The following is a 23,711-nucleotide window of genomic DNA, read 5'->3' as shown; positions in this document are numbered from 1 at the left end:
GTGGGACCTCAGAGCTGGCCACCCGCGCACACACAAGTTTCTCCACACTTACTACTTAAAACATATTATTGCTTATGCTCCAGTTACCGACAAATAGCTTCTGTAGTAACAGGAGTTGCACATTTAAAATACTGTGATTTGTTCTATCTTAACAACTTGTAAATCTGCCTCCTCCGCCGCCGTCAGTAATCTCTCTCTCCCCGCGACACAAAGTGGTGACCAGAACAAGTGCGTGGCTAGTACACTGAAAGGGTCATGCACTGACCCCTCTGTGCCCTTGGGGAGGCGTTTGCTTCTTCCGAAACGAAGTAGCTGAAAACCGGGCATGAATGGCATGCCAGCCTTGTGATGAAGGCGACCCTGAAGGCGTGCATCTCTCTTCTGAAGAAACACCTTGCTGGGGTGAGTAAGTGAAAGAGAGGAGAATTTCATTTATTCCAAACCAGCAGCCGCAGACAGTTTAACCCCAGACAGCCGTGCCAGGAGCGGCAGGTTTTGCGTGCTTTAGGGTGCCCAAGTTTAGGGCTCTGCCGTCCCCGAGGGCTCCCCGCCGCCGGCGGCACCGCCTTCCCCGTCCCTCCCCGACGCCTTCGGCGCCCACCGGCGGTGCGGGAGCCCCGGGGGAGCGGGGCCGGGCCGGGGCAGCACGGCCGCCGCCGCGGGAGGGGCTCTGCGGGACGGGGGGCAGCCCCCGCCGCCTCGGCTGCCCCGGCCCGGCCCCGCTCCCCCGAGGCTGCCCCGGCCCGGCCCGGCCCGGCCCCGCTCCCTCGAGGCTGCCCCGCGCCCGCAGCCCCGGGGCCGGCGGAGGCGCCTGCGCGCTGCGGCCGCTCGGTGCCGGCCCCGCTGGCGCCGCCCGCAGCTCCCGCGGCTCCTCTGCCTATTTTAGTCACAGCCGCGGCTCCGCGCCCGCCGCGGGACGCGGGGCCGGCAGCGACGAGCGGCAGCCCCGGGCCGTCCCGTCCGGACGGCCAGGAAACTTTCCCGGGGCAGGTAAGGGGCGCGGGCAGGGCGGGGGCCGAGCCGAACCGAGCCGGGGCGGGCAGAAGCCCGGGCGCTGCCTCTGCCCGCCCCCCGCCGGCGCTGTCCAGCCAGGCACCGCTCGGAGCGCTGCGCGCTCGGGCCGGGGCGAGCGCAGCCGGGGACGCCTCCAGCACCGCCGCGCTCCGGGACACCCGCACTGGGGCAGGGGCAGCGGCAGTCCCGGGAGGGCTGCCCGCCCTGAGGACTCGGCGGCGTCCTGAGCGGGGGTGACAGGTCACTGCCCCGGGAGGGAAGCCCTCCCTCCCTGCGTGCCCGGCGGGGGTAACCGGAGCTCGCGAGTCAGCCCTGCCTGGAAGTTGGAGAGCTCTGCTGTGTCCCCTTTAGAGAGGAGCGTGACACGCTGCCCAGCGCTTCCCCTCGCCAGGGCGCTGTTTGAAGTGGGACTCTTCGTTGCGTGTCTCGGGTTAGGATTTGTCCCTTAGGACAGCGGGGCTTCTGGTTCTGCCCGGGTGCAGCTGCTGCTGCTCACTGACGGAAGAGCTGGCTCGGGAATATCTCTACTGTCACAAAACCACCTCGGGATCCGGGGATTTCTTCCTCCGGCTGGGGGTTTGCTTCGTAGGCTGGCGTTATTTGATTCTTCTCTCTCTCCATCAATTAATGGTAAGAGCAGATGAACCCTGAAATTGCATTTGCAGTTGCTCCTTTCCGAAGATAGAACGAGCGACACAAACCACTGCTCTTCCCCAAACTATAATCTTTTTTGCCAAACACCTTCTTCCAAACTGTAATATTTTACCACATTTTCTTCATCTGTTCTGGAAAACTCTGTGTGCATTTAGACTGTCAATCACTTTATGGGCAAACATTTTATATAGCAGATATCCTGTAATATTGAATCACAGACCACCTGATCGTGTTACAGAGATGTCCCTGATGAAACCTGAGTTCCAGAACTAGGGCTTCTTGCTACTTTGTTGCTTAATGGGAATGTGATTGTATATGTACAAGTTAAAATGTCTTCACTGACCACAGCAAAACAAGAAATGGTTTCCACTTCTGCAGAACTGGTCCTGTTCAGGCTTTCCACAAAGTTCTCTGTGGTGCCAAATAATAAAGTAGCTTAAAATGTCAAGTTTTAAAGAAATGCCTTGCCTGCAAAATAGTAAGTACACTGCAAGTCCTCTAATGAGGAGCTTAGATACTGAAACAGAAGAAAGTGGTAACTGTGGTCAGTTGTGGTCCCTGACACAAACTTTGCCTTCACAGATAACTGTGAAGGCAAAGTTTGTGTCAGGTAAAGCTTTTATGATGAAAGTTGAGAGCAGACAGTTTATTAAGGATTCAAGAAAAGGGTTGTTAGCTGAAGCTACATGTGATCTTCTTACTAAGTGTGTGGGTTCTTCAGAGAGGAGAAGTTATTTTATCATTTTAGTGTGTTCCCCTACTTTGCAAAGAAGAGCTCTGGTCAGTGTCTCCAGATAATGATAGGCAATCTGTGTTTATGTGTTTGGACACATGGCTCATGGTGCAATTCTGTAAGCCAGTTGTACATGCAGGTATGGTGTTGTGAACCAAGCCTCTTTTTTTGGGAAATTAAGTTCGTGTCAGGTCATTGGTTTCATGGTAGTGCATTCCCATTGAAAGGCATTACTGCACCATACAAACTCACTTAAGCAGAATTCTGCAGAGTTCAGCTGTAGTTCATTAAACCACTTTTTAAGCACTTGTGAAATGTGCATTGTGGCTGCTTTCTCCACTATTAATTTAAAAGTTGAACTGGAAAGAAGCTTGAAATTGTACTTCCTTTCAAGTTTTATTCTCAAACCCAATAAAACATACACCCTAAATTGTTTTTGGCTAATGTTGTTCTATATATGAGAGCCTTGCTCAAATTTATCCAAGAGCTGGCAATCTATTGTTAGTTTAAAAAATGTCTGACTGCCATTCCATATTCATGTTTCTTAGGAGCAAAATACCTTAAAAAAAGGAGAAAGGGGATTATACTTCTCAGTTTGGCAGGAATACCACGTGTACTTATGGTTCCTTAATTCCGATTCAAATTGAAAGAAGTCTGTAAGTTTTATTTCTTTTCAGACACTGTCTAGATGATAAAATAGACAGCGTCTTCAACATTGGCTTTGCAACCACAGAGGGTTGCATTGTGTATTTTACAATGATAAATGGGAATTGTTGAAGTACTGTAAATTGTGTATAGTTAGCTGGTCTTTAAAGACTAAATAACACCAGCTTCACTGTATGCAGTGCTCCTAATGAACCTTGTACTGTTCTTTCTGTATTACTGTGGGGTTTCTTTTTCTCTCAAGGCCTCCCCCATCCAGCTTTTTTCCACTTCTTAAAAAGATTAGTGGGAATTTGAGCAAATTGTAGGCAGAATCAGACTTTCCCAGCTGCACCCAAACAAGCTCAATGAGGGGAAAGTCCCATGAAACGTCTCCCGTTCAAGAGCTGTGCTTTGGAGACAGCAGCTCTGCATCTGCTGCACCAGGAAGATGGGAGACAGGCCCAGCTTGGCAAGGAGGACAACCAGTCACTGGTCTCGTGCCATTTGGTGGGTCATGTGAACCATTGACCTCAGTGTAGAGGTGGCATTGGGCTGTCTACAAGACTGGGCAGCAGGTGACTGAAGGGGCTGCTTGGTTGAACAACCTTAAGCATGGTAGCCTAAATTCTGCCTGACCAGAGCAGGGCTTTGGCCCTGGACAGTCCTGCTTGGCTGGTTCTTGTTTCTCAGAGCTGCCCTGAAGGCAGTGAAGCACCACTGATGGCTGGACATGCCCCAGCTGCCTGTTTTGCAGCTCCGAGCATTACCATAAGGATTGCTGTCTGGGAAGGTATCACATCAAATGGATGATCTCACTGTCGTGGGTCCAGTTTGGGAATTAAAGACCAGGGGTACTGGAAGGACTAGGCAGAGACTTCTGAGACACTTTACTTTCTGTGTGACAGCCTCTGCTCAGAGCACTGATCCAGTGGGTGAGACAGTGATGAGACATGAATGGACACGAGATGCCTGCCTCAACCCGAGGGAGTGCTAATCCATCTTCTCTCCTCCCATGACCGTGCTCCCAGTGATTCATTTTGACTCGTGTGGGTGGGTCACTTGCTGCCCTTCTCATTGAAGCTGTGATGTTGTGCAGAAGGGACACAGAACTGCACTGCAGTCCCTCTTCATTCTGCGATGATGCTCACCCAGGGACTGGGATCCTGAGGCTTGGTTGCTCGGGTTGCAGACAGGCTCCATGGCAAAGCATTCACATCCCTTTCTTTGAAAACCATTCTCAGGAAGGGATGCTGGCTCCACACAGATGAAGCTTTCATCTATAATGTCTATGGGAGGAGTAATTTCAGAGATGTACCTGTCTTCAGTGTTTTCTGTTGCCTAAAGTAGCTCTTAGTTGGTATCTGAGATAGGCTTCTGGATTTCTCTGGGAAGACCAGCTCCAAAACTTTCTAGGTATATACAACTTCTTTATATCAAGCAACTTAAACAAAAGTCCAGGAGACATTGTTGAGATCATCTAATGTGATTTCATGTAGCATAAAAAATAGTATCATAGTAAATAATTTTAAAATTTATTTATACAAATATATAAATCTGGGTATACATATATAAATATATTTATATATGTATATCCAGATTTATTTTAGGGTCCAGACAGCATCTTAACTTCTTTAATTCCCAGCAAAGGAAATCTTTAAAGCCATCCTACTAATTAATTACCTTTGCTATGTATCCTTGTGTGTCTTTGAAATCTGAATAGATGTAGTTTTATAGTGACTGATTATCTTGACAGCGTTGCCTTTTAGATTGGGTAGTTCTTTTCTTCCTCATCTTCCTTCCACCTTTGTTCAGGCTGCATTTTGTTGGGGAAACCTTGTGTTTTCCAGTATTATAATTACAGCTTTCTCTAGGATATAGTCTCAAGAAGTTTAAGGTACTGTAGCTTGTGTTGTTAGTTACTGTCCTAGTGGCTGCATGCATTTTCAGCCAGAAGTGGGTCCAGGGACAGTATGTCACTGAAAACAGCTTGTTTACCTGCCCATAGCTGCCTATAGGCACGCAGCCACAGCTCTCTGTAGGTGCACAGCTCTCCTCTGTGCTGAGTTAGACACTGCATTCAATAAGGAGTTTGGTTCTATTGGTCCCTGTGGGTATCTCGCCCCACTGTGGAAGGAAAGTAGCTTGGGGAAAGGATTGGGAGCGGTAGGTGTCAGTAGGGGCCACAGAGGGGATTCCAGAGATGTAGGGACAATGGAAGGAAGGGGTATCTTAATTGATGTATGCATGTACATTGCATGTGAAACTACTTGATGAAATTAAGGAGCAGTTGCTTTCTGTAATCTAAATGATTGCTAGACCAGATGTAATTTGTGAGCCTAGAGGGGGTGCTTGGAACTCACCCCTCCGGAATGAGGGGGGGAGGGTGTCAAGGCCAGGAGGACCCCCCCTGGCTGGAGGGACTGCCTTGCTCCTGGTGGAGTTGCTGGACTGTTGAGCCAGGCTATGACCCCTAGATCATGTGTAAACATACACAGTGTAGTGGCTAAAACCAGTGAGACAAATCCTGCTAAATCCAGCATAATCTCATTTTGTGCGAAAAAGTGTATACGCTGTAAAGGAAAACCTTTCCTTTTGCTTCCAAACCTGTAGCAAACAATTCACCCAGGCTGGTTACACGATTAGCACGTGCAGCTCTATAGCCTGTCAACATGTACAGTGTGAAAGTGCTGAGGGCTTTCTTTCGGAGTACTTGGGATAAGGCAACTAAAGAATGGACTATTCAAACTCTGAATAGCTTTACTTTTGGCTTAATTAAAAAGACCAAAGAAAGAACTGCTGGTGGCCTCAGGGCTCTTAGGGTTTCTTTTTTGCAGGAATTATTGTGATCCAGACGCAGTAACTAACACTCAGAGCTTCTCAGAGTTGAATTTGAGTCATCAGTGACAAAAATGGGGTGAAGCACACAGTTCTCAAGCAAATTAAAAATGTACATAATGGGTAATTCTTTATGTGAATACTGCAATGTGTGGGGGAAACACCCATTTGAGGAGGGGAAGGTTGTAATGTGCATTTATACAATACAAATTCATTCTGTTTTGACTGCTTTAGTGTACTGCTTATATGAAATTTTATGTTGCCAGCAGATATTTATTTGGTAGAGTGTAAGTGAAATACTCCATTTTCTGCTTTGAAACTCCAGCAAACTCAGTGATTTTAACACTTTCTGATAACAGCTTAGTCCTTTCAGCACTGTTGTATATTTTAAAGAAGTCCATGCCGCTGTATATTGCTCACATCTCTAGCCTGGGCTGATTTTTCGCATCCCTTCGTCTGCTTCTGCTGGAGAAGGTGGGATGTGTGGTGGGGCAAGACACTCTGAAGCATGTCAGTAATTCAGCCTGTGCTGGCAGGGCACATCTCCTTCCTGAGCTGGGAGGACTCATCTTGCATGAAACTCGGCTTTTGGCAGCCTACAGATGTCAATGTGTGCCATTCTGATTATGGCAGTCCCATGGCAGGGAGCGTGCTGTGCATGGTGCTCCTTCTCCATAGGCAGGGATGGAGTAGAAAGTACTCAACGTTTGCTTGGGAAGACACAGTTCTTCAGCTTTATAAGCCAAGACACCTGCTTTAAATGCCGTTTCCTGCTTGCTGGATCATCACCGTCAGATGAACCTGTAGCAATAACTGTTCGCCGCAGCCAGGGCAATCGAAGCAGGTCATCAAACAAAGCAGAAGACCAAAGCACCTCAGTGAGAGGATGGTGTCCCCTCCAGGTGCTTACAAATGGTAATGTTGTGCTACTGTGAAGGATGACTCAGTTGGTATCACAGCTGCTTGGTTTTTTGATTTGGGGGATTTTTCTCTCCCCCAACCTCACTTGCAGTAGATGAATGGCTTAATTAGAATGACTGTTCTGAAACCCTCAAGAGTTTAAATTTTGGACTTGTAGGAACTATACAGAAAAATGTGAAAGGCCTTATCTAGCACTAAATACCCTTCAAAATTGGAAATTTTACTATTCTTAGGCCCATACCGATTATTATCTCTGCTCTGTTTACAATTACCAACAATTTTTAGCTCCCAAATATTAGCATAATTTTTTGACTGAGAAGAGCTGCATCTTCTCTTTCTGCCTGCAGTTCACTGGCAGCAAGCATGCCTACTCTTCACCACAGCCCTGAGAAATCAGGCCCATTTAGGAGTAGGTTTTGTCAGTATTTCCGGACAGTTTGGCTTTGCCTGCACACCTTGTGTAGCTCAGGAGAGTGTTGTGTTGGTAAGGCTGTGCTTTGGGCTAGCACTGACCTCCCTCCTTTGCCTTTCCTCTTGCCCAGAAGGAGAAAGGTCCTCTCCAGTCTGGGGGATGCCGCAGCACAGTAGAAGTTCTCATTGTGTAGAAATAGAGGAATAAATGGGAATTTTCCACACAGTGGTTTTGGAAGACAGGTCCCATTCTGAAAATGAACACTTAAAAATGCAGGACAGTTTCCTCAGGGCTTTGGTTTTGTGTATGATGACCCTATATCTGTGTCCTACTGACACACTGTTCTTTCCATATTATCTTCGCCCATCTTGTCATGAATAGATGCTTTACAGAAACACTGTGAGCTATAGTGTGGGCAGACTGAGAATGCAATAAGTGAATTAAAAATTGAACATACATTTTGTGAAATTACTATAATGTCATGTGAAATTATTGCAATGTGTGACCTTACATGATGACAAGATGTTGGTCATGTAAAGTTAATTACTGATCCACTATGGTTTTGTTTGTGGCATGCATACAGTTTCCAGTGTAACTCCTCAGTCATGGTTCCCTTCAAAACACAGATTTTTATTATTTTCTTTTAGAAATTAGGGTCCTCAGTAAAACTGCTTAGAGCAAAATGTTGGCAGGAGAGTACAAGTATTAACAATAATCCAAAATCACTGTTATCAGTGATTCTGTTTTAAACAAACAATCAGTCAAACAAACTACTTCTGCTACTGATTTTTGACCGTGTATTGGAAATGCTGAGTGGATTCAGAATACAAGGTCTGGGAACTGTATGTTCCAGTTTTATTTTCTTTTGATTCAGAAATCTTACCCCTTGATCACAGAAGTACCACCTAAATTTCCTCATGATCTTACCACACCTAGGTAACTTCCTCATAGCTGATGCAGTTTCCCAGTCTCCAAGGGATAAATCCTACATCTGCAGGAAATCCTGTACCAGAGGAGAGTATTTGGATAAAGAAACAAACTGAAAAGGTTATAGTTGCAAACTACCTTATTCTTGTAATGCTGGTTTTTACACTGTAGGAGGATATTGAACATTGTAATTTGGAGAGGTTCTGTGCTCTTTAGCTGTGGTATTTTTAAGGGCCAGTGACTTTTCCTATCACCACTCCCAGAGAGGGAGAGTGTCCTCCTAACTTGTTCTTCTGAGCTCTGCTGCTCAGTTGTTTAGGATTTTATGTCTTTATTTAGCACTAGTGTTATTCAATCACAGAATTAATGTTGGGGTTTGAATAAACTTTAAAGAAGTAATGCTGTGACGGCTAGGAAATATTATATAAATTTTCTTTATTAATTTCTTAGACCTGTCATTGTAAAAGAAGCACAACTGAAAGCCCTGATGAATGATGCTGGATCTTTCACTGCAACAGCAGTGCTTTTAAAGTATTGACTTCTGTGGCTCTTGTGAGGGGAAAAAAAACAAACTACTTTGATATTCTAGAGAATCTGATAATTTTGATAGCAAGATAGTTCTTAGTTTCCTTGCTGTTCTACCAGGAAAAGAACCAGACAGTAAGGCTTTGGAGGTTTCAGTCTGGATTACACCACTAATATATTCTGATTTTGCAGTTCTTACCATGTGTAATCTCACACTGAAGTATGTATTTTTATTTTAAAAGACAGGTATGGAAAGCTGGTTTTGATTTTTTTAAAAAATTTATTTTGGGGTTGCTTTATGCATGCTGTCTCTGTGTTCTCCTTTTAAAACTCTTAGAAATACATCACCATATGAAAACAAATAGCATGTTTCATATTTGAGAGTGTTGAACAATAAAATTATGAGGTCCATGGTGTGAAATTTTATGATATAGAACTTTGAATGTTATAAAATTGCTTCGTAAATGTCCCTTGAGTAGTATTTTGCAGGACTACTTATTTCATGTTCTAATAACATAATCTGTATCAAGATGCCTTTAAGCTTTGTAGTCTTCCTTATATATGACAGGTTTTTGCCTGTTATCCTTGGAGTAGAAAGGACCATCCCCTGGGACACTTGGGTTTCCCTTGTGGTGTTTGGGGATGGAGTTTGTTGTCTCCGGGAACAGAGAGCAGCTTTGCTCAACCCATTAATGAGAATGATTTGACCAAAATCCAGAGTGAAATGGAGGAGGCGAACAAGGAGGAAGAGTTCACTGTCTCTTCTTAAAGAGCTGGGTAGGAGATTAAAAAAGGCTCTCAGGGAGCAGGGTCTGGACCAACAAATCCAACTACCTTCTCAGCAGTGGGGCTGTGCAAAGGCTTGTCACAGGATGTTGCGAATGCAGCATACATGGATTCAGTGACAGTTCAGTGGTTGCTACAGGGACCACAGATATGGAATACATGATCTTCACTTGAATGAATATTGAAGTTTGATCCTGGAATCACAGAAGTGCAAGGGTAATTGGAAGATTGTAATGCAGTCTGTGGTTTTAGGCAATAAAACTTTGATAAAATTTAATTGATAATTTTATAAGTAATTCATCTTTTGTTCACTTGTCCAGATCAGAAGAAGCTACAGATGACATGACCAAAGTCAAAATAATGCATGAACTGATGAGAAACAGCACTGAGAATGTTAGCTGCCTAGTTTCTGGAAATCCTAAGTGTGACTTCACTACCAAAAGAGACCATGAAGTTATGTGATCATTGAGCAGAGTTTGCAAGAATGGAAAACAAAAGGACCTCACTAGCTGCATCTCATAAATAAAAATTTCCAAGATTCAGCTGAATCAAAAAATTATTCCAGCCATGGGAGAAAATGCAAGTTTTTGGGAAAGTTTGATATATGCACATCCTACGTGTACCACCTGGAAGCAAGAGGCAGAGGGATCTATCTACCACCTAGCCAGTATTCTCTTTGTTGTGGGCTTCATGGGTGGAAGTGGATTCTTTGGGCTCCTCTACGTCTTCAGCTTGCTTGGACTGGGCTTTCTCTGCTCTTCTGTTTGGGCTTGGCTGGATGTCTGTGCTGCTGATATATTCTCCTGGAATTTTGCGCTGTTCACTATATGCTTCGTCCAGTTCATTTACGTTACCTACCAAGTTCGGAGTGTTGCCTTTGACAGAGAATTCCAGGAACTCTACAGTGCTCTCTTCCAGCCTCTGGGAATTTCCTTGACTGTGTACAGAAAGATCGTCTTGTGCTGCGATGCAGAAGTGATTACCCTGGAGAAGGAACATTGTTATGCCATGCAGGGCAAAACACCTATTGACAAACTGTCCTTGCTTGTGTCAGGCAGGTTTGTATTGCCTTGTTCAGGTTTACTGCAAATATCTTTATTTTCCCTTCCCTATTGAAAATGAAAGAGGAAAAAAACAAAAGCCTGATTTGTGTATTGTTTGTTTATTTGCCAGTGCAATAGATTAATTATTAATGCAAGTAATATAAATATTAATAGGTTAAATACACTTGTCTAAGATAGCACTAGCACAAAAACACTAAGCACAGAATCTGTAATAACATGAAGAAAAGAATTTGAAGTCATTCTTTTCCAGGCTGCTGTATCATAGCATTTAACAGGTTAGGCAGATAAAGGGAATAAATTTTCAGTCTTTCAGCTGTTTTTCAGTCTTCAGGTCATGGCTTGCTATCTATCTACTGCCTAGCTGATGAGCACAGCATCTGTCCTATTTTTCTTTACTAGTATCATCTGAAATGGTACAAAAAGTTAGTTACAAAACTGAATATACTGAGATAAACTCTGCTTAATGGAGATCTTGACTTTGATACAGATTGCATTTGGTTGCTTTCAAGGCAGTGGGAGAAGAGTATTGGTAAGGAAGAGCAAAAGACTTGAAAGTGCCCTTTCATTACAAGGGGACATAGTTGAGCCTTATCAAGCCTTGCAGAACTGGGTCCACAGTTACTGTATACTGTGGCCCTGTATTAGACCCTGAGGCAGTAAATCCACCTGCTTGTGCTCCCTGCTTCCAGGAGAGCCTTCTGGCAGCTTTGCTGCTGCTTTCCTGGAGGGAAATACTAGCTTCTGTACTGTATGCAAAGCAGAGTGTGGTACCAGACCGCCACGAGAGTAGGTGGGACACCCAGAGGTGATGGACATGGACTGTCCTTGATGGGACACTTTGTGGGTGCTTTTTGATAGCCTGCTCCATGGATGGATGGAACTTGTAGGCAGCTTGACACTCAGCTGATTTAGGACTGCTTGCAATGAACAATATGGATTGTAGGCAGTTTTCCTTTGTGACACCCTGGTTCAGAGCATTCTTGGGAGCTGTCTAGGAAGTACTTAATGGAGATTGCTTTTGGTCTTACCAAAGGAGAGGTGTCCATCCTTCTACATGCCCAGCCAGTTAGTGATCACCCAGAGCTCCTGCTGCCCTTCATCCTGTGGTACAGGGCTGCTTGTGTGCCTTCAAACTCATATGTTATTTAAAAAGTAGAAAGGAAAGGAGACTTCTCTTTGGCATCTTCAGAAGGCCACAGCATTCACACAGAGATCCCATACCTCCAGGCTGTTCATCTGCCTCCAGACATAGTCCTGTGGCCATGTAATTCCTGTTAAACATGGAGAGAGGCCTGCCTAGCACATGCCACGGGGCACTCCTGCTTCCCACTCCCAGTTTTTGTCACTTTGTTCCCTTTAAAATGCTTATTTGCCAAAACTGGAAGTAAATCCCATGGTTTTCAGGGGAAGCAGGTAAATGCTGTTATGGGCTTTGGTCTTTCACCTCTCCAGTGTATAATGGCCTTTTAATGGCAAAGCTTGTGCATCACTGCACAGACCTACCACAGAGAGAATAATGTGGTTTGAAAAAGGCCTGGAAAGATTTCCATTTCAGTTGCATGATTGTCTTGTATTCTCTTTCAACTGGCCTGAGCAAGCTGGGTTCAAAAATATAATTAGGATACTGTCGGCTGTTTTTTTGTGCTTTCAAAGCTATATTTGAATTTCTCAGGTAGTAGAAATAGCACATTCTTGTTGTAGTCATTGCTGGTGTACTGATAGTGCTAACAAATTAACATGTCTTATCTTGGTAGGATCAGAGTGACAGTTGATGGGGAGTTTCTGCATTATATTTTTCCTCTTCAGTTTCTGGACTCTCCTGAATGGGATTCACTGAGGCCCACAGAAGAGGGAATTTTCCAGGTAAAAGTTAAGGGGTTTCTTTTCTTTTGTTTTCAGTACTACCGGAAACTGTTCAAGTACTGTTTGATTTCAAAATAAATTTATTCAGTTGTGGGTTTTGTTTGTGATACTGTACAAACTAGTGGCATCCCATTAGTTTGGGGAGGGAAGTCCTCTTTATCCGTTGGACTGGTTTTGCTGTTTGTATCTTGTTACAACAAACAGGGGTTTTCTTAAAGCTAATCTGGGAGGTAGGCTCTGTTTGCATTCTTTGGCTGCACTGCTGTTCAGCCCTGAGAAGCCAGGTTTCCTCGGGGTGAGTAGAAGCTGGTGCTGAAGAGGTTTCCCAGTGGGAGATGAGCCAGGGGGAGACGTGCCTGTGACACAGCTTGGCACGGGTCACAGCATGAGACATGGTGTCAGCCAGGGCTGCCCCTGAGCTCTGTGAGCCCTCCCACTGCTGTCACTTGACCGACACGCTGGCTTCTGTCTGTGTTGGATCTGATGTCTGCTGTCACGAGGACAAATGGCATTTGTCGAGAGCTTTCTTTAGACCTGCCTTTCCAGCTGAGGCTGCCAGGATTGGAGCAGGGAGTGCAGGGCTGAGCCAGGGCATCCTGACCATGTGGGTGCAGGCATATTGTCATTGAGGCTGACTAGATGTGATCATTTAGTCCATATCCAGTCACCGTTCTCACTTGTCTTTTGCATACAGTAACCTCCCAGAGCTCTCTGACTCAATTAAAAGGCTCTAATTGCAGTAGACAGGTTCTGATGGGAGAGGGGGGTGCCTTCTGAGCAAGGGCAGCAGCAGCAACACCGCTGCCTTGTCACTGGCTCTTCAATTCTCTCTTGTGTAGGTAACGCTTACAGCAGAGACAGATTGTCGGTACGTGGCCTGGAGGAGAAAGAAGCTCTACCTGCTGTTCGCTAAACACCGCTTCATCTCCCGCCTGTTCTCAATTCTAATTGGGAGCGACATTGCTGAAAAACTGTATGCCCTGAATGACAGGGTGCACGTGGGGCAGGGCTTTAGGTACGACATTCGCTTACCCAACTTCTACCACGTTGCACTGCCAGAGACCCCTCCCGTGCAGCCCTCCCACCACTCCCACCACCTCCAGAGAGGGTCCCCCTGCCGCAAGCCCATGGGGGTTACAAACTGCAGCTCCTTCCTCACACCCTCCTAGGAAGGAAAGTTCTGCTGCAGCCATTCCTCAAAGCGATGAGGGGAGATGGAAGGTGGCAGAGCAGAAGAGCAGAGAAGCAAAAGCAGATGAAGCCAAATTTGACTGATAAGTGCCATTTATGTTAATTGGAGTAGGTTGAATTCTCTGTTTCAAGCCAACAGGTTGGCTTCTGCATTTTGACTGTCTGTGCAATATGTTTACTTTCTGTTGATTCTCCTGTTATCTTCATCTCTTTCCTTTTGGAAGAGAACAAATCATAACAGTCTGAGGTCTTATTGCAATTGTGGTGGCCTCTGTGGTGGTGTGTTGTTTTGTTAGTTTTTTTTTTTTTAAAAAAGCAAACCCATGGTATTTGTAATTATATTTCCTCAAAAAATTTTGTCATAATGAAGTAAAGTCAGAATAGTCAATGAGAACAAGTAAGTTGTCTTCAAAATATAGCAACTTGGTTATCATGTTCATTTTTATGCCATGTGAACATTCTCTCAATTTACATGAATAATGTTGCAGAAAAAAGACTGAGGACCGATTGCATTGGTTTCATTTCTTAAAGAAATGAAAGATTTTGAAATGCACAGCAAGATTGTTAAAAATCCAAACAAAACAACACAGCAAATTCTGTCCCATTGAGTGATTGGTTTCTCTCTGACTGTCCTAGAGAGGTAGTATGTGAAAACAGACATAAATGTCGTTGCTGGCATTAGAAAAATAAAACAGCTGTAACTGCTGCAAATACAGCTTAGGGAAAAGGTTGTTCGGCATTTCTGATAGGATGTGATGCTGTAGCACCTGCAGTGTCAGTGCCATTTGTGACATGTACAATAAATAATGTTAATCAATCTACTGCCAAACCATTGGAGTTTGTTGTACAATGTTCTTTTTAGCTGTGTTTGTCAGGAAGAGACTAAAACAGCTGCAGCAATAAATACAATTTTTAACTGATACATTCTTGTTTAGCTTCTAGAGTCACTTTCCTGTGCCTATGAAATTCTTGATTTAAAAGATATTCTCTCCCTAATTCTGTGGTGTTTTAATGACATAAGGGAGCCTCAGATCACATTTAGCAGGAGAGAGCTGGTTTCGACCCTTGGGGTCACGGTGCCTTTGAAGAGAAGTGTCTGAATGTCTTTGCTAGCTCACCTTCCTGCTGCTCTGCCTGATGCCTGCCAGTAATCAAAAAATAAGAAGCATTACAATTTTATGAGAATGGATTGCTGCTTGATATGTCTGGAAGTAGATAATATTTTTAGTATTTTAAAATTGCTGGCCTGTTTGGTAGGATGGCCCTTGTGTGCTTCTCCATGTGTGGGTATACATATAAGTTTAGATGTTGTGAGTGGTTTCTGGAGGAGTTAAAATGATACGATGTTATGCTTGAGAGATAATCATGCAGTATGTATAAAAAAGCTATTAGAAGGGATGTGAAACACTACCTGTTTGAAGGACAATTAGTGTAGAGCAGATAAGATTGTACAAGTTTTGCTTTTAGCTTTCTTTCTCGGAGAGGGAAACCTGCCAAACATAAATACCTCAGCATGCAATATGATAAACCCCAAATCATTCTCATAACCCTTCCATGCAATGTGTTCTGTATGTACTGCTTAATGCATGAAGTCCCTGAGTCACAGAGCTACTTTGTCCTGGTCAAAAGAGAATTGGAAAAAATGCAAACTGTTCACTGATATCTTTTAAAGACCTGTACAGATGCTAACTAAGGCACAAAGTGCCAGAGGCTGGCAGCATGTATTAAGGATGTACATCTGTGTGTCCCCTCTTCCCATAACCTTTTCCTGGTTAAGGGACAGGACAGCAGACTACCTGACCCCTTGGTGTGGCTCAGCACAGGTGTTCCCATGTAACTTCAGTGCTGTGGTTGGTGCCATGTCCTGTTTGTCATCAGTGTCTGAGGTGGGAAAAGTGCATCATCTCTCATGGATGTCACTTGGGCTGTGCCTCATCATCCCTCTCTGTGTCAGCCAGCTGAGCTGCTCTAAAAACCTTGTGCTGTTTTTAATGACCCCTTTAAAAATAGCCCCCCACCTCATTCTGATAACAAGAATTTCTAAATTTGTCATGCTATGTGTGTTGGACCAACATGAAGTTTATACTTAACGTTTTATGTTTTAACAATCTGCAAACATAAAAATATTTTAAATGCATAAAAGAGATGTTATTTTAGACTTAGGTGTACTAATGTTCTCCTTGGTTTTCTTGAATACTTGGGTTTGGCCTATTGATTCAAGAAAGCTTGTCTTTACTAAATTCTGACTTTACTAAAGTCAATTCATTTGACTGCCTTCACCTTAAAATAAGACCAAGGCATCTTACCCAATTTCTATATCAAGCTTATATGTTCTATTTAAACTATAGCATACTGCTTAGGAAGATACTGGGGAATGATGGGTGCTTCATATCACACTTGGATAATTTTTTCTTTTTTGTGACTGTGGTATGCCTTGGCTTCTGTCACACATTTTCCAAACACAAGCCTCTGTGATGCTTTTCTCTGCTGGAATTGGTTACTGTCAGAAATCTCTACCAGGACACATCTGAGTCAATATCTGAACATACTCTTAGCTAATCTTGTTTAGCTGTTGCTACTGTGCTTTTTGGGCTTTGAGTCATTTTTTAAAAATCGTTTCTAGTTTTCCAGCATCTGTTTGAGACATGACTAGCAGAACATTTCAGCTGTAAAATTCAGCTGTAAAATATATATCTACAATAATATAAGTACACACAAAAGGACTGGAAGCATGACAGAAGTTCTCTCTACCTCTGGTTTTTTTTTCATCTGGACAGTACTTCTAAAACTTACAGTGAAATATGGTCTGGCATGTGACTCATAAACCAGTATTTTGGGTGAGCTGTATAATCTACCTAAGTGAAGACCTACTCAGACTTATATCAGCGAAATTAGACAAGTTTTGTGAGATTACAAAACATTTTTCTTTTTTACCAGTTTCATAACCTTCTGTGGAGTTATGTCTACATTTGTAACGTTTGTATGCTACTATAGGTAAGAGTGGCAGAATCTGTGCACGTGATGATGTGGTCATTCATCAGTTATTTTCCTAAGTTTTTATAATTATATGGACATCATGTTGGAATTGCCCTCACAGCCTGCAGAAGGGTGCAAATTTGCTGCATAAGGTAAGAAACTGTATGGCCTAGGAGAGTCCAAAACAGAGGGGGAGGAGGAGAGAAAGACAGAACTAAGTTCATACAGATTTTATCCAAGAGATGTTTATTTTAAATTGGACTTGTGGCAAATTAATTTGTTGGATGCAGCAATATGTAGTTAGAGGTTCAAAAGCAAGTTTTGCCTACTTAGGAGCATGGGTCTGACCCTGCAATTCTTTCATTATGTAGGGGTTTTTTTAACCACTACTAGTGCAAGTACACGTACCAGGTTCCATCATGTAACTCCACTCGAAACTACAGAAACTATGGAATAACCAGAGAGGATGCATCCCAACATGCTGTTGTAGCTAATACACTATGCAAGGCAAATTTTAAGCACTTAAAGAAAAAGGTTGTTTTATTCAGTTACCTGTGATAGCAGAGGCTGAGCTTTGCAATTGAGGAAGGCCAGCCAGGGTCTATGTTTTCAAGAACTGTTTCCCTTGCAACAAAGCAAATTAGACATATAGAGATATGACCTCCCCTAGGATAAAACTGGGAAAGCTGAATACATGCTTGGATGATATTGCACCGATGTGCTATACCACAAAAAAGGCATATGCTTGTGGTAATTAAACAATATGTTGATACTACATTTTCAGGAAAGAAGTGCTCTACAGATTTTGCTTATTGTGAATGATAAATATAAGACATATTTGGTCTCAATGTACATGAAAATTTAAACCACAATATTGTGTTGCTCATATGAACAGATATTGCAAACCATGCGTTAAAACTGAAACAAATCTGCAGTTATTTATATAGAAGAAAACTATTTAAGTAGGAAAGGAAAAATTAATATTGATTTGTTGAATTCAGACATGACAAGATTAATATTTTTCTTTCTATTCCTGTAATAATTGAATGCATATTTTTCCTCCCTAGTGTGTTACTGTATAACAGATTTTTTTACTATACAACAAAATAAATACCATATAAAACCGATTTGTTAATCCCTCTTGAAAATACTGGATTTCTTTACATTAATATGCATTAAAATATAATAGGTTCAGGGCTCCCAAGGAAAAACACCTTTTCTTTCTGTTTATCTAATTCACATTAACTTTCCTTTCTTGTAGATTTTTTTATCCCTTCAGTTTCTACTTGCTGTAATTCTGCTGCTGTGGGAATCAAAAGATGTATTGAACTTGACATGTAAATCAAGCCACCTCATGGTGATGAATCAAACCATGTAGGTGGAGCTTCATCAGCAGGAGTGTGTAGGAGAAAGGCAGCACAAAGCATGTCATCACTGAGCTCTAGATTTGGGGTCGTGTCCCAAACCATGGCTAGCAATGCCCTCCTAGAGAGTCACTTGGCAGAGGGTTCTGCCAGCAGAGGGTTTAGACCCATATCATCTTTCTGCAAGCTATAAATGTTGTTAAACCTTGCTCTGGAGTGGAAAAAAAAAAAAGATGGGACATTCCCAAAAGCTTGTGAGAGCAGAAGGATTTTGTAGCAGTTATTCTTCTGCTGTGGATTCACAGGAAATATTTTTAAGTTGTCATTTGAACTGCAGCTCCTAATTTGAGGGATCAGTGGTATATTGGGACAGGACTATTTTGCTACCTGAGCAGGATTTTGAAGACAAATGATGATAAAAGATAGATGACCAAGAACTAAGATGTCATATAAATAAAAAACTGCAATAAAATAATGGTAGTAAAGAACTATTTCAGCAGTGAATCCCATAGTTTTTATTGTATCCACTAGTAACTCTCCACCTAAACTTGTGCAAATCTGGGGGTTATAATAATTTTCTGGGAGTAAGGGACATTAGGCCAAGAGAGACACTGAAGCCAAAAATCCCATCTAATGGATGAGTGCTCTAACCATGTAATTGCATAGAAGTGGGCAGCAGTGTCCCCTTCTGTAGAAACTGCACATCATAGGCAAGCATTAAAGCACCTCATCTGTGAAAGGAGGTGAGCTGGTCCCTGTCCCCAGGCAGCGATTCTGGTGGGATGATCCCAAGCAGCCTGCAGGAGTCATGGCTTGGTGAGGATGAAGCACACATACCTCTTTAATATTTCCCATGCGTGGGTTTTAGGAAGAGTGCAGGACAATCTAGATACCCAATGCTGGGCTTGCACTTCCATGTAGGACATGACTCAAGGGTGGGATACTGGCAGGTAAGATTTGGGATGAGTTTAAAACACATTAGGTATGACCCTCTATCTTCCCATATGTGTTCTCTTACACCGGGTAAATGAAAAATAACTTAATCCATAACAACAGTGAGGCAAGCCAGTTCACATCTGCTAGGATACCCAAGGATGGGTATCAGCAGTTCCTATAAAAAAAGCAGTTTGGATCTATGAAATGTTTGGAACAGCAGTTCCAAGCTGTTGTGCTGGAATTCCTTGCTGTGCTTTGTTCATCTAACTCTCTCACATTAAAATTTTTAAAGCTTTTATGGAACCCAGCTGTAGTAGCTATTCTGTTTTACTAAGAGATAAAATATTCTGAATACTTTTTTTGAATATGAAGCAAAACTGTCCTGTTTTCATTTACAGAAAAGCTGAGTCCTCTCAAATGATACTTTCAAGCAGATCTCCCCTAGTGAGGCGAATGAAGTGCTTCTCAAAAAGTCAGATATCCAGCACTATGCTCTGTTTATCACTAGCTCTTCATTTTATTGTTCAGTTACAGCTTTTCAAAAATATAATGTTCATGCTGGAAATATGTTCGTTAAAGAAATAATGAGTAAGTATTAGTAGAAAAAAAAAAAGACAAGAAATACTGATACATAAAGCATTTTTACATGGATTTTGATTTTACCAACTATTAGTATCTTTTTGTTAACTATAGTGGTTGCCATTTTAGTTCTGAAAGTGCTTTTTACAGTGGTATATGTACTTAAGCTACATGCAAAAGCAATAATCACATATATATGTATGTTTATTGCAGTCTGTATCCCTGTTTTTTACTCTATATAATAGGGGTTTGTTTGTTGCTCTTTTCTTTACAGAACAAAGAAGCATAATAAACATTACTTAGAAGACTGGTCTTATTTATTAATTGAAAAGAGAAGAAAATGTGTTTTTTTTAAATTCTGTATTTACTTTTAAAAATCAAGGTAGCAAGAAGCAGTTGTGGCATGCTCTAACTCAGCACACATGTTGACAGTCCTTTACAATATGCACAGTTTATTAAATTTGAAAAAGCTATCTCTTTCCAGTTCAAAGTTTTTCTGAGGTAATCTATTTACCTTTTCTTTCCCTTCATGGTGGACTATTATCACTATCAAATAATGTATGCTATCTTTGTCACTTGTTTAAATAATTTCTTAGACTTACCTTCAGCCTCCCCCTACTTCTTTTTTTGTCCTTGTTCCTCAAGTTTTTTAGTTAGGTTTTTTGATTTTTTTTTCAGTTCTGTCTGTCTGTCTGTAGCTGTTAAACTCTTGTTATTTATTGTGTTTTCATATCTTTGCATAAAATTCTAAATCTTTATCAATAATTTTTTTAATTCCTAGAAAATGGTTGATAATGATGCACATACGCAACATCCTCAAGGTTCAGTCCCAGCCTTTGCTTCTCAAAAATAGCCACTGGTAAATATTAAAATGCACAGCTAAAAAAGACTAACACTGCAGCAAAACATTAATTGTCACTGTAGCAACACCCAAAAGCATGCATGCATTTGTACTCTGACAGTATCTGCAATTCCTTTGGTTTATACGGACAGTCACACAGACTCACAGAAATCCGTGGGGATCTCTGCAGAGAGAACATTGAGAGCTGCTGCTGAAATGCGTTTACCCCAGGATTAGCACAGACATCTGTCCATGAGCGTTTTGAACTTTATTTGTGCGTGGAAGTTGTCCAAAAAGGGGACAGAAAAATCACAGCCAGTTCACCCAGTGCTGCCAAATCTGCTGTAGTGGGGACCCCTAAAAATGGGCTGTCACCCAGTGAGGGGAGAGATGTAGCGCAAAAGCATGGCTCTATTACTTGTCTTCCAATTTTGTGTGAAGTAAGAGCTGCCTCACGTTAACCAAGAGCAATGTGTCGATAGCTATTTGAGTTCCAGGCAGGCAATGCAGTCAAACTCCATATCTGGTATTCCTCTATTTGTAGAAAGAAGCAAAGCCCCTGGGACAGGTTCCCATTATTCCCAAATGCCGTAAGAAAGCTGCCCTGGCAGGGCAGTGACAAGCGTGCCTTGGCTCTGCTTTAGGAAATCCAACACATTTTATATCAGCTCTCCTGTTTTTTTGGGGGAGTCATGTGATTTAGGTAGAGCTAGAACAAGCATAGCAGGCCCTTCCATCAAGTCCCAGAAAAATCACTTGCAAGCAGTTCATAGAAACTGTTCACTGAGCAATTTCAAATAATGAACATGCAAAATAAAGTGTCAGCAGGGAACTGCTCATGCATAATTTGGGAGCAGGGATAATTGTTCAGTGTGATTGAATAAATTGTTTACTGCACACAGTTTAGATAACTTTAATAGCAAACAATTTTACTCTATCCTCATACCTCAGGATCATGTACCCTTTGGATAAACATCTACATCAACCATCTGTTAAACTCTGAATACCTTGACTGATTATTTTAGAAGAAAGTTGGCTCCTGGCTGTAAGCTGGCAACAATCAGTTACTATACTATTAGTCAGATACCTGGAAGCCCTGGGATGTAGTGTTTTATATCTTGGATTCAAACAAAAAGATAGCCCTTCTTGTATTAACAGGAGACACCATCCCTGCAGGTGTTGCATTGGAAGAATTGCCTGACTATACATCAGAAAGTGTCTGTCAGAGGGCCTGAGGTAAACATGCACTGGAATGCACATATTCCTGTTAAAAAAACTCCAGAATACTGAAGAGCTGAGAGAGTATTTGTCGTTCACAATCTCTTCCATGCAAACTTCCTTCTAGTAAAACATAATTCTTGAGGATGCTTTCAGGCAAAACCCATATAAATAAATTTTCTGCAGAAAATGTGTGTGATTTTTCAGTTATACGGCCCATAATTTCAGCAAGTGGGATGGGATTTGCTAGTGTATTTCATCCCACTCCAGACAGTTGTCAAATGCACACAGAATGAATTGCTTTCTAAAGCAGCCCACTTATAGTGCCTATGGAGGGAATTTAAAAGATTAGTTTAGAGTAGATGCTGAGTACACTTCCTGAAACTATAAATGGAAACATTTCATAGATCTTGCCATTGTCTGAAAATAGCCCTGTCAGCCTGGCACATCTGGGATCCTGAATACAAAGCATTTGTTCTCTTTAGTGAAAACTTTGCCTAAAAAAGGCTATGGCATTGGACTCTCATTTGGAAGAGGCAGAGCACTTGCAGTTTCATGAAAAGTTTCTTTCTCATCTGCATAATAAGGTCTTCCAATGCCTGGCTAGGCTAAACTGAGAGACAGGAGAAGGAGCTTCAGGTCTCAGCTGTGCTTTTGAACTCCTACCTGTCCTCTTCTGAGGTCCAACACCTCCCTGCATCATCAGCAGGATGATGTTTTCCCTGGAATCCAGAAAAATAGGCAGGCACCAAGAGGTTAAGGTGTACTGTTGAGGATCACAAAGCTGTTTGCTGGAGATAAGGAACAAGACTGAGCAATTTGCCACATCCATGTGACAGTTTCTACTGTGGACTATTACTGTGGAAAATAACTGTATAATTGGAGAAAGTACTTAAGCTATCAAGATCTTAATAGCAGAAGAAAGAGACACAACAGAGAAGAAACCTGCATCAATGAACAGCTGAAACACCATTAGACCTGTCTCTGCTGACAAAATGCATCATTTCAACACGAATCTCCAAAAACTGATCTGTCTGTCCAAAGCCAATCCTCATTCTGTGTAAATGCAAACAGTTTTTATTTCTTGCTTCATTACAGATTAATTTATATTAGCAGACTTCAGAGAACATGTAGCTTATTGACAAAGATAGGAGGTTAAACCAGTCTTTAGAGTGATTTAACAGCAGGACAATAATTTAATTAAACCAGCCCATTCTCCTACAGTACATGAGACCTTGTTTTAAGAGGATAAATTCTACTTAGTACTTCTTACTTAGAGAATGTTTGTTATCTGTGTAAGTATAGTTAATGTTATCTAATATTATCTGTAAAACTAAAGGCCATTAGTATCTGCCTTGGACTATGTGCCATCATCTTATATAAAATTAATGCCAGTGATTCTATCAGAGAAAGTTTTTCTTCTGTGCACAGGTGCACACCACAGCACAACACCAGAGTCCATCAGAGCCATGTCTACGTGTTCCACCTGCTTATAGCCCTCCTGGAGAGACAGGATAGAGGCACATCTCTCAGACCTTCTCTCACTTCCCTCTTTCTGCTGACAGCTGTACTGGCAGATACAACCATCTCCATTACCCACGTAGTCTTGGTTCTTACTGCCCTGCTGCAGACGGGAAATAGTGTTTAATCATGAATATACTGAAATATGAAGATCCCAAGAGACTAACTGCAATCAGGACAAACTTCTACACTGTCACATGGCTGCAAATATTATTAGTTCGTTGCCGAGCTTTCCTAACTAACATTTTTTTTTGCACTGGGCTAAGAACATGCTGTTTACCACCAAGGCTTCCCCCAAAACTAGAAGAGACCTGGAGGGTAATGTCAGGTACAAAGGCTTTACAGAAGACACAACCAGTACAGCAAACTGCGCTTCTCCAGTGTTCGGTAATGTGCTAGAAAATGCTTACATGTCAGTTTGGATTGGGATAGGAACTCTCTGATGGGCTGCTTTGTGCAGCTTTTGGAAGCTACTTGGCTTTGCTCCAGCAAGCATAGCTGAATACTATCATTCTCAAACACATGCTAGATGCTATCACTTATGACCATTCCTGTAGTTATGTTATCCTGACTCATTCTTCCTACCCTTTTTCCAGCTCACTTACTCTGCATGTCTCAGGAAAGAGAAGGTATATCCATAAAAACGGCTGGCCAGAGGAAACATAGTCCCAAGTCCTTCATAATTATTTCATAATATATTTTTGAA

At 42.4% G+C, this 23,711-nt stretch overlaps 1 protein-coding gene across 2 annotated transcripts; it reads left to right on the top strand.

Moving 5' to 3' along the window:
• The first annotated feature begins 880 nt into the window (after nucleotides 1–880).
• Nucleotides 881–19,730, top strand: POPDC3 (popeye domain containing 3). 2 transcript variants are annotated; one of them, XM_048298671.1, is made up of 4 exons: nucleotides 881–990; nucleotides 9,773–10,510; nucleotides 12,271–12,379; nucleotides 13,219–19,730. In XM_048298671.1, the coding sequence occupies exons 2-4, from the start codon at nucleotides 10,020–10,022 to the stop codon at nucleotides 13,546–13,548; spliced, it is 930 nt and encodes a 309-aa protein (XP_048154628.1). In that variant the 5' UTR covers nucleotides 881–990; nucleotides 9,773–10,019; the 3' UTR covers nucleotides 13,549–19,730. The 2 variants fall into 2 exon arrangements, with proteins under 2 accessions (XP_048154628.1, XP_048154630.1); XM_048298673.1 differs by lacking the exon at nucleotides 881–990 and adding an exon at nucleotides 1,220–1,644.
• The last annotated feature ends 3,981 nt before the right edge of the window (nucleotides 19,731–23,711 follow it).

The sequence above is a fragment of the Corvus hawaiiensis genome, chromosome 3, assembly GCF_020740725.1.
Source record: "Corvus hawaiiensis isolate bCorHaw1 chromosome 3, bCorHaw1.pri.cur, whole genome shotgun sequence".
NCBI classification, from domain to species: Eukaryota; Metazoa; Chordata; class Aves; order Passeriformes; family Corvidae; genus Corvus; species Corvus hawaiiensis.
This window is presented reverse-complemented; position numbering and strand designations above follow the sequence as displayed.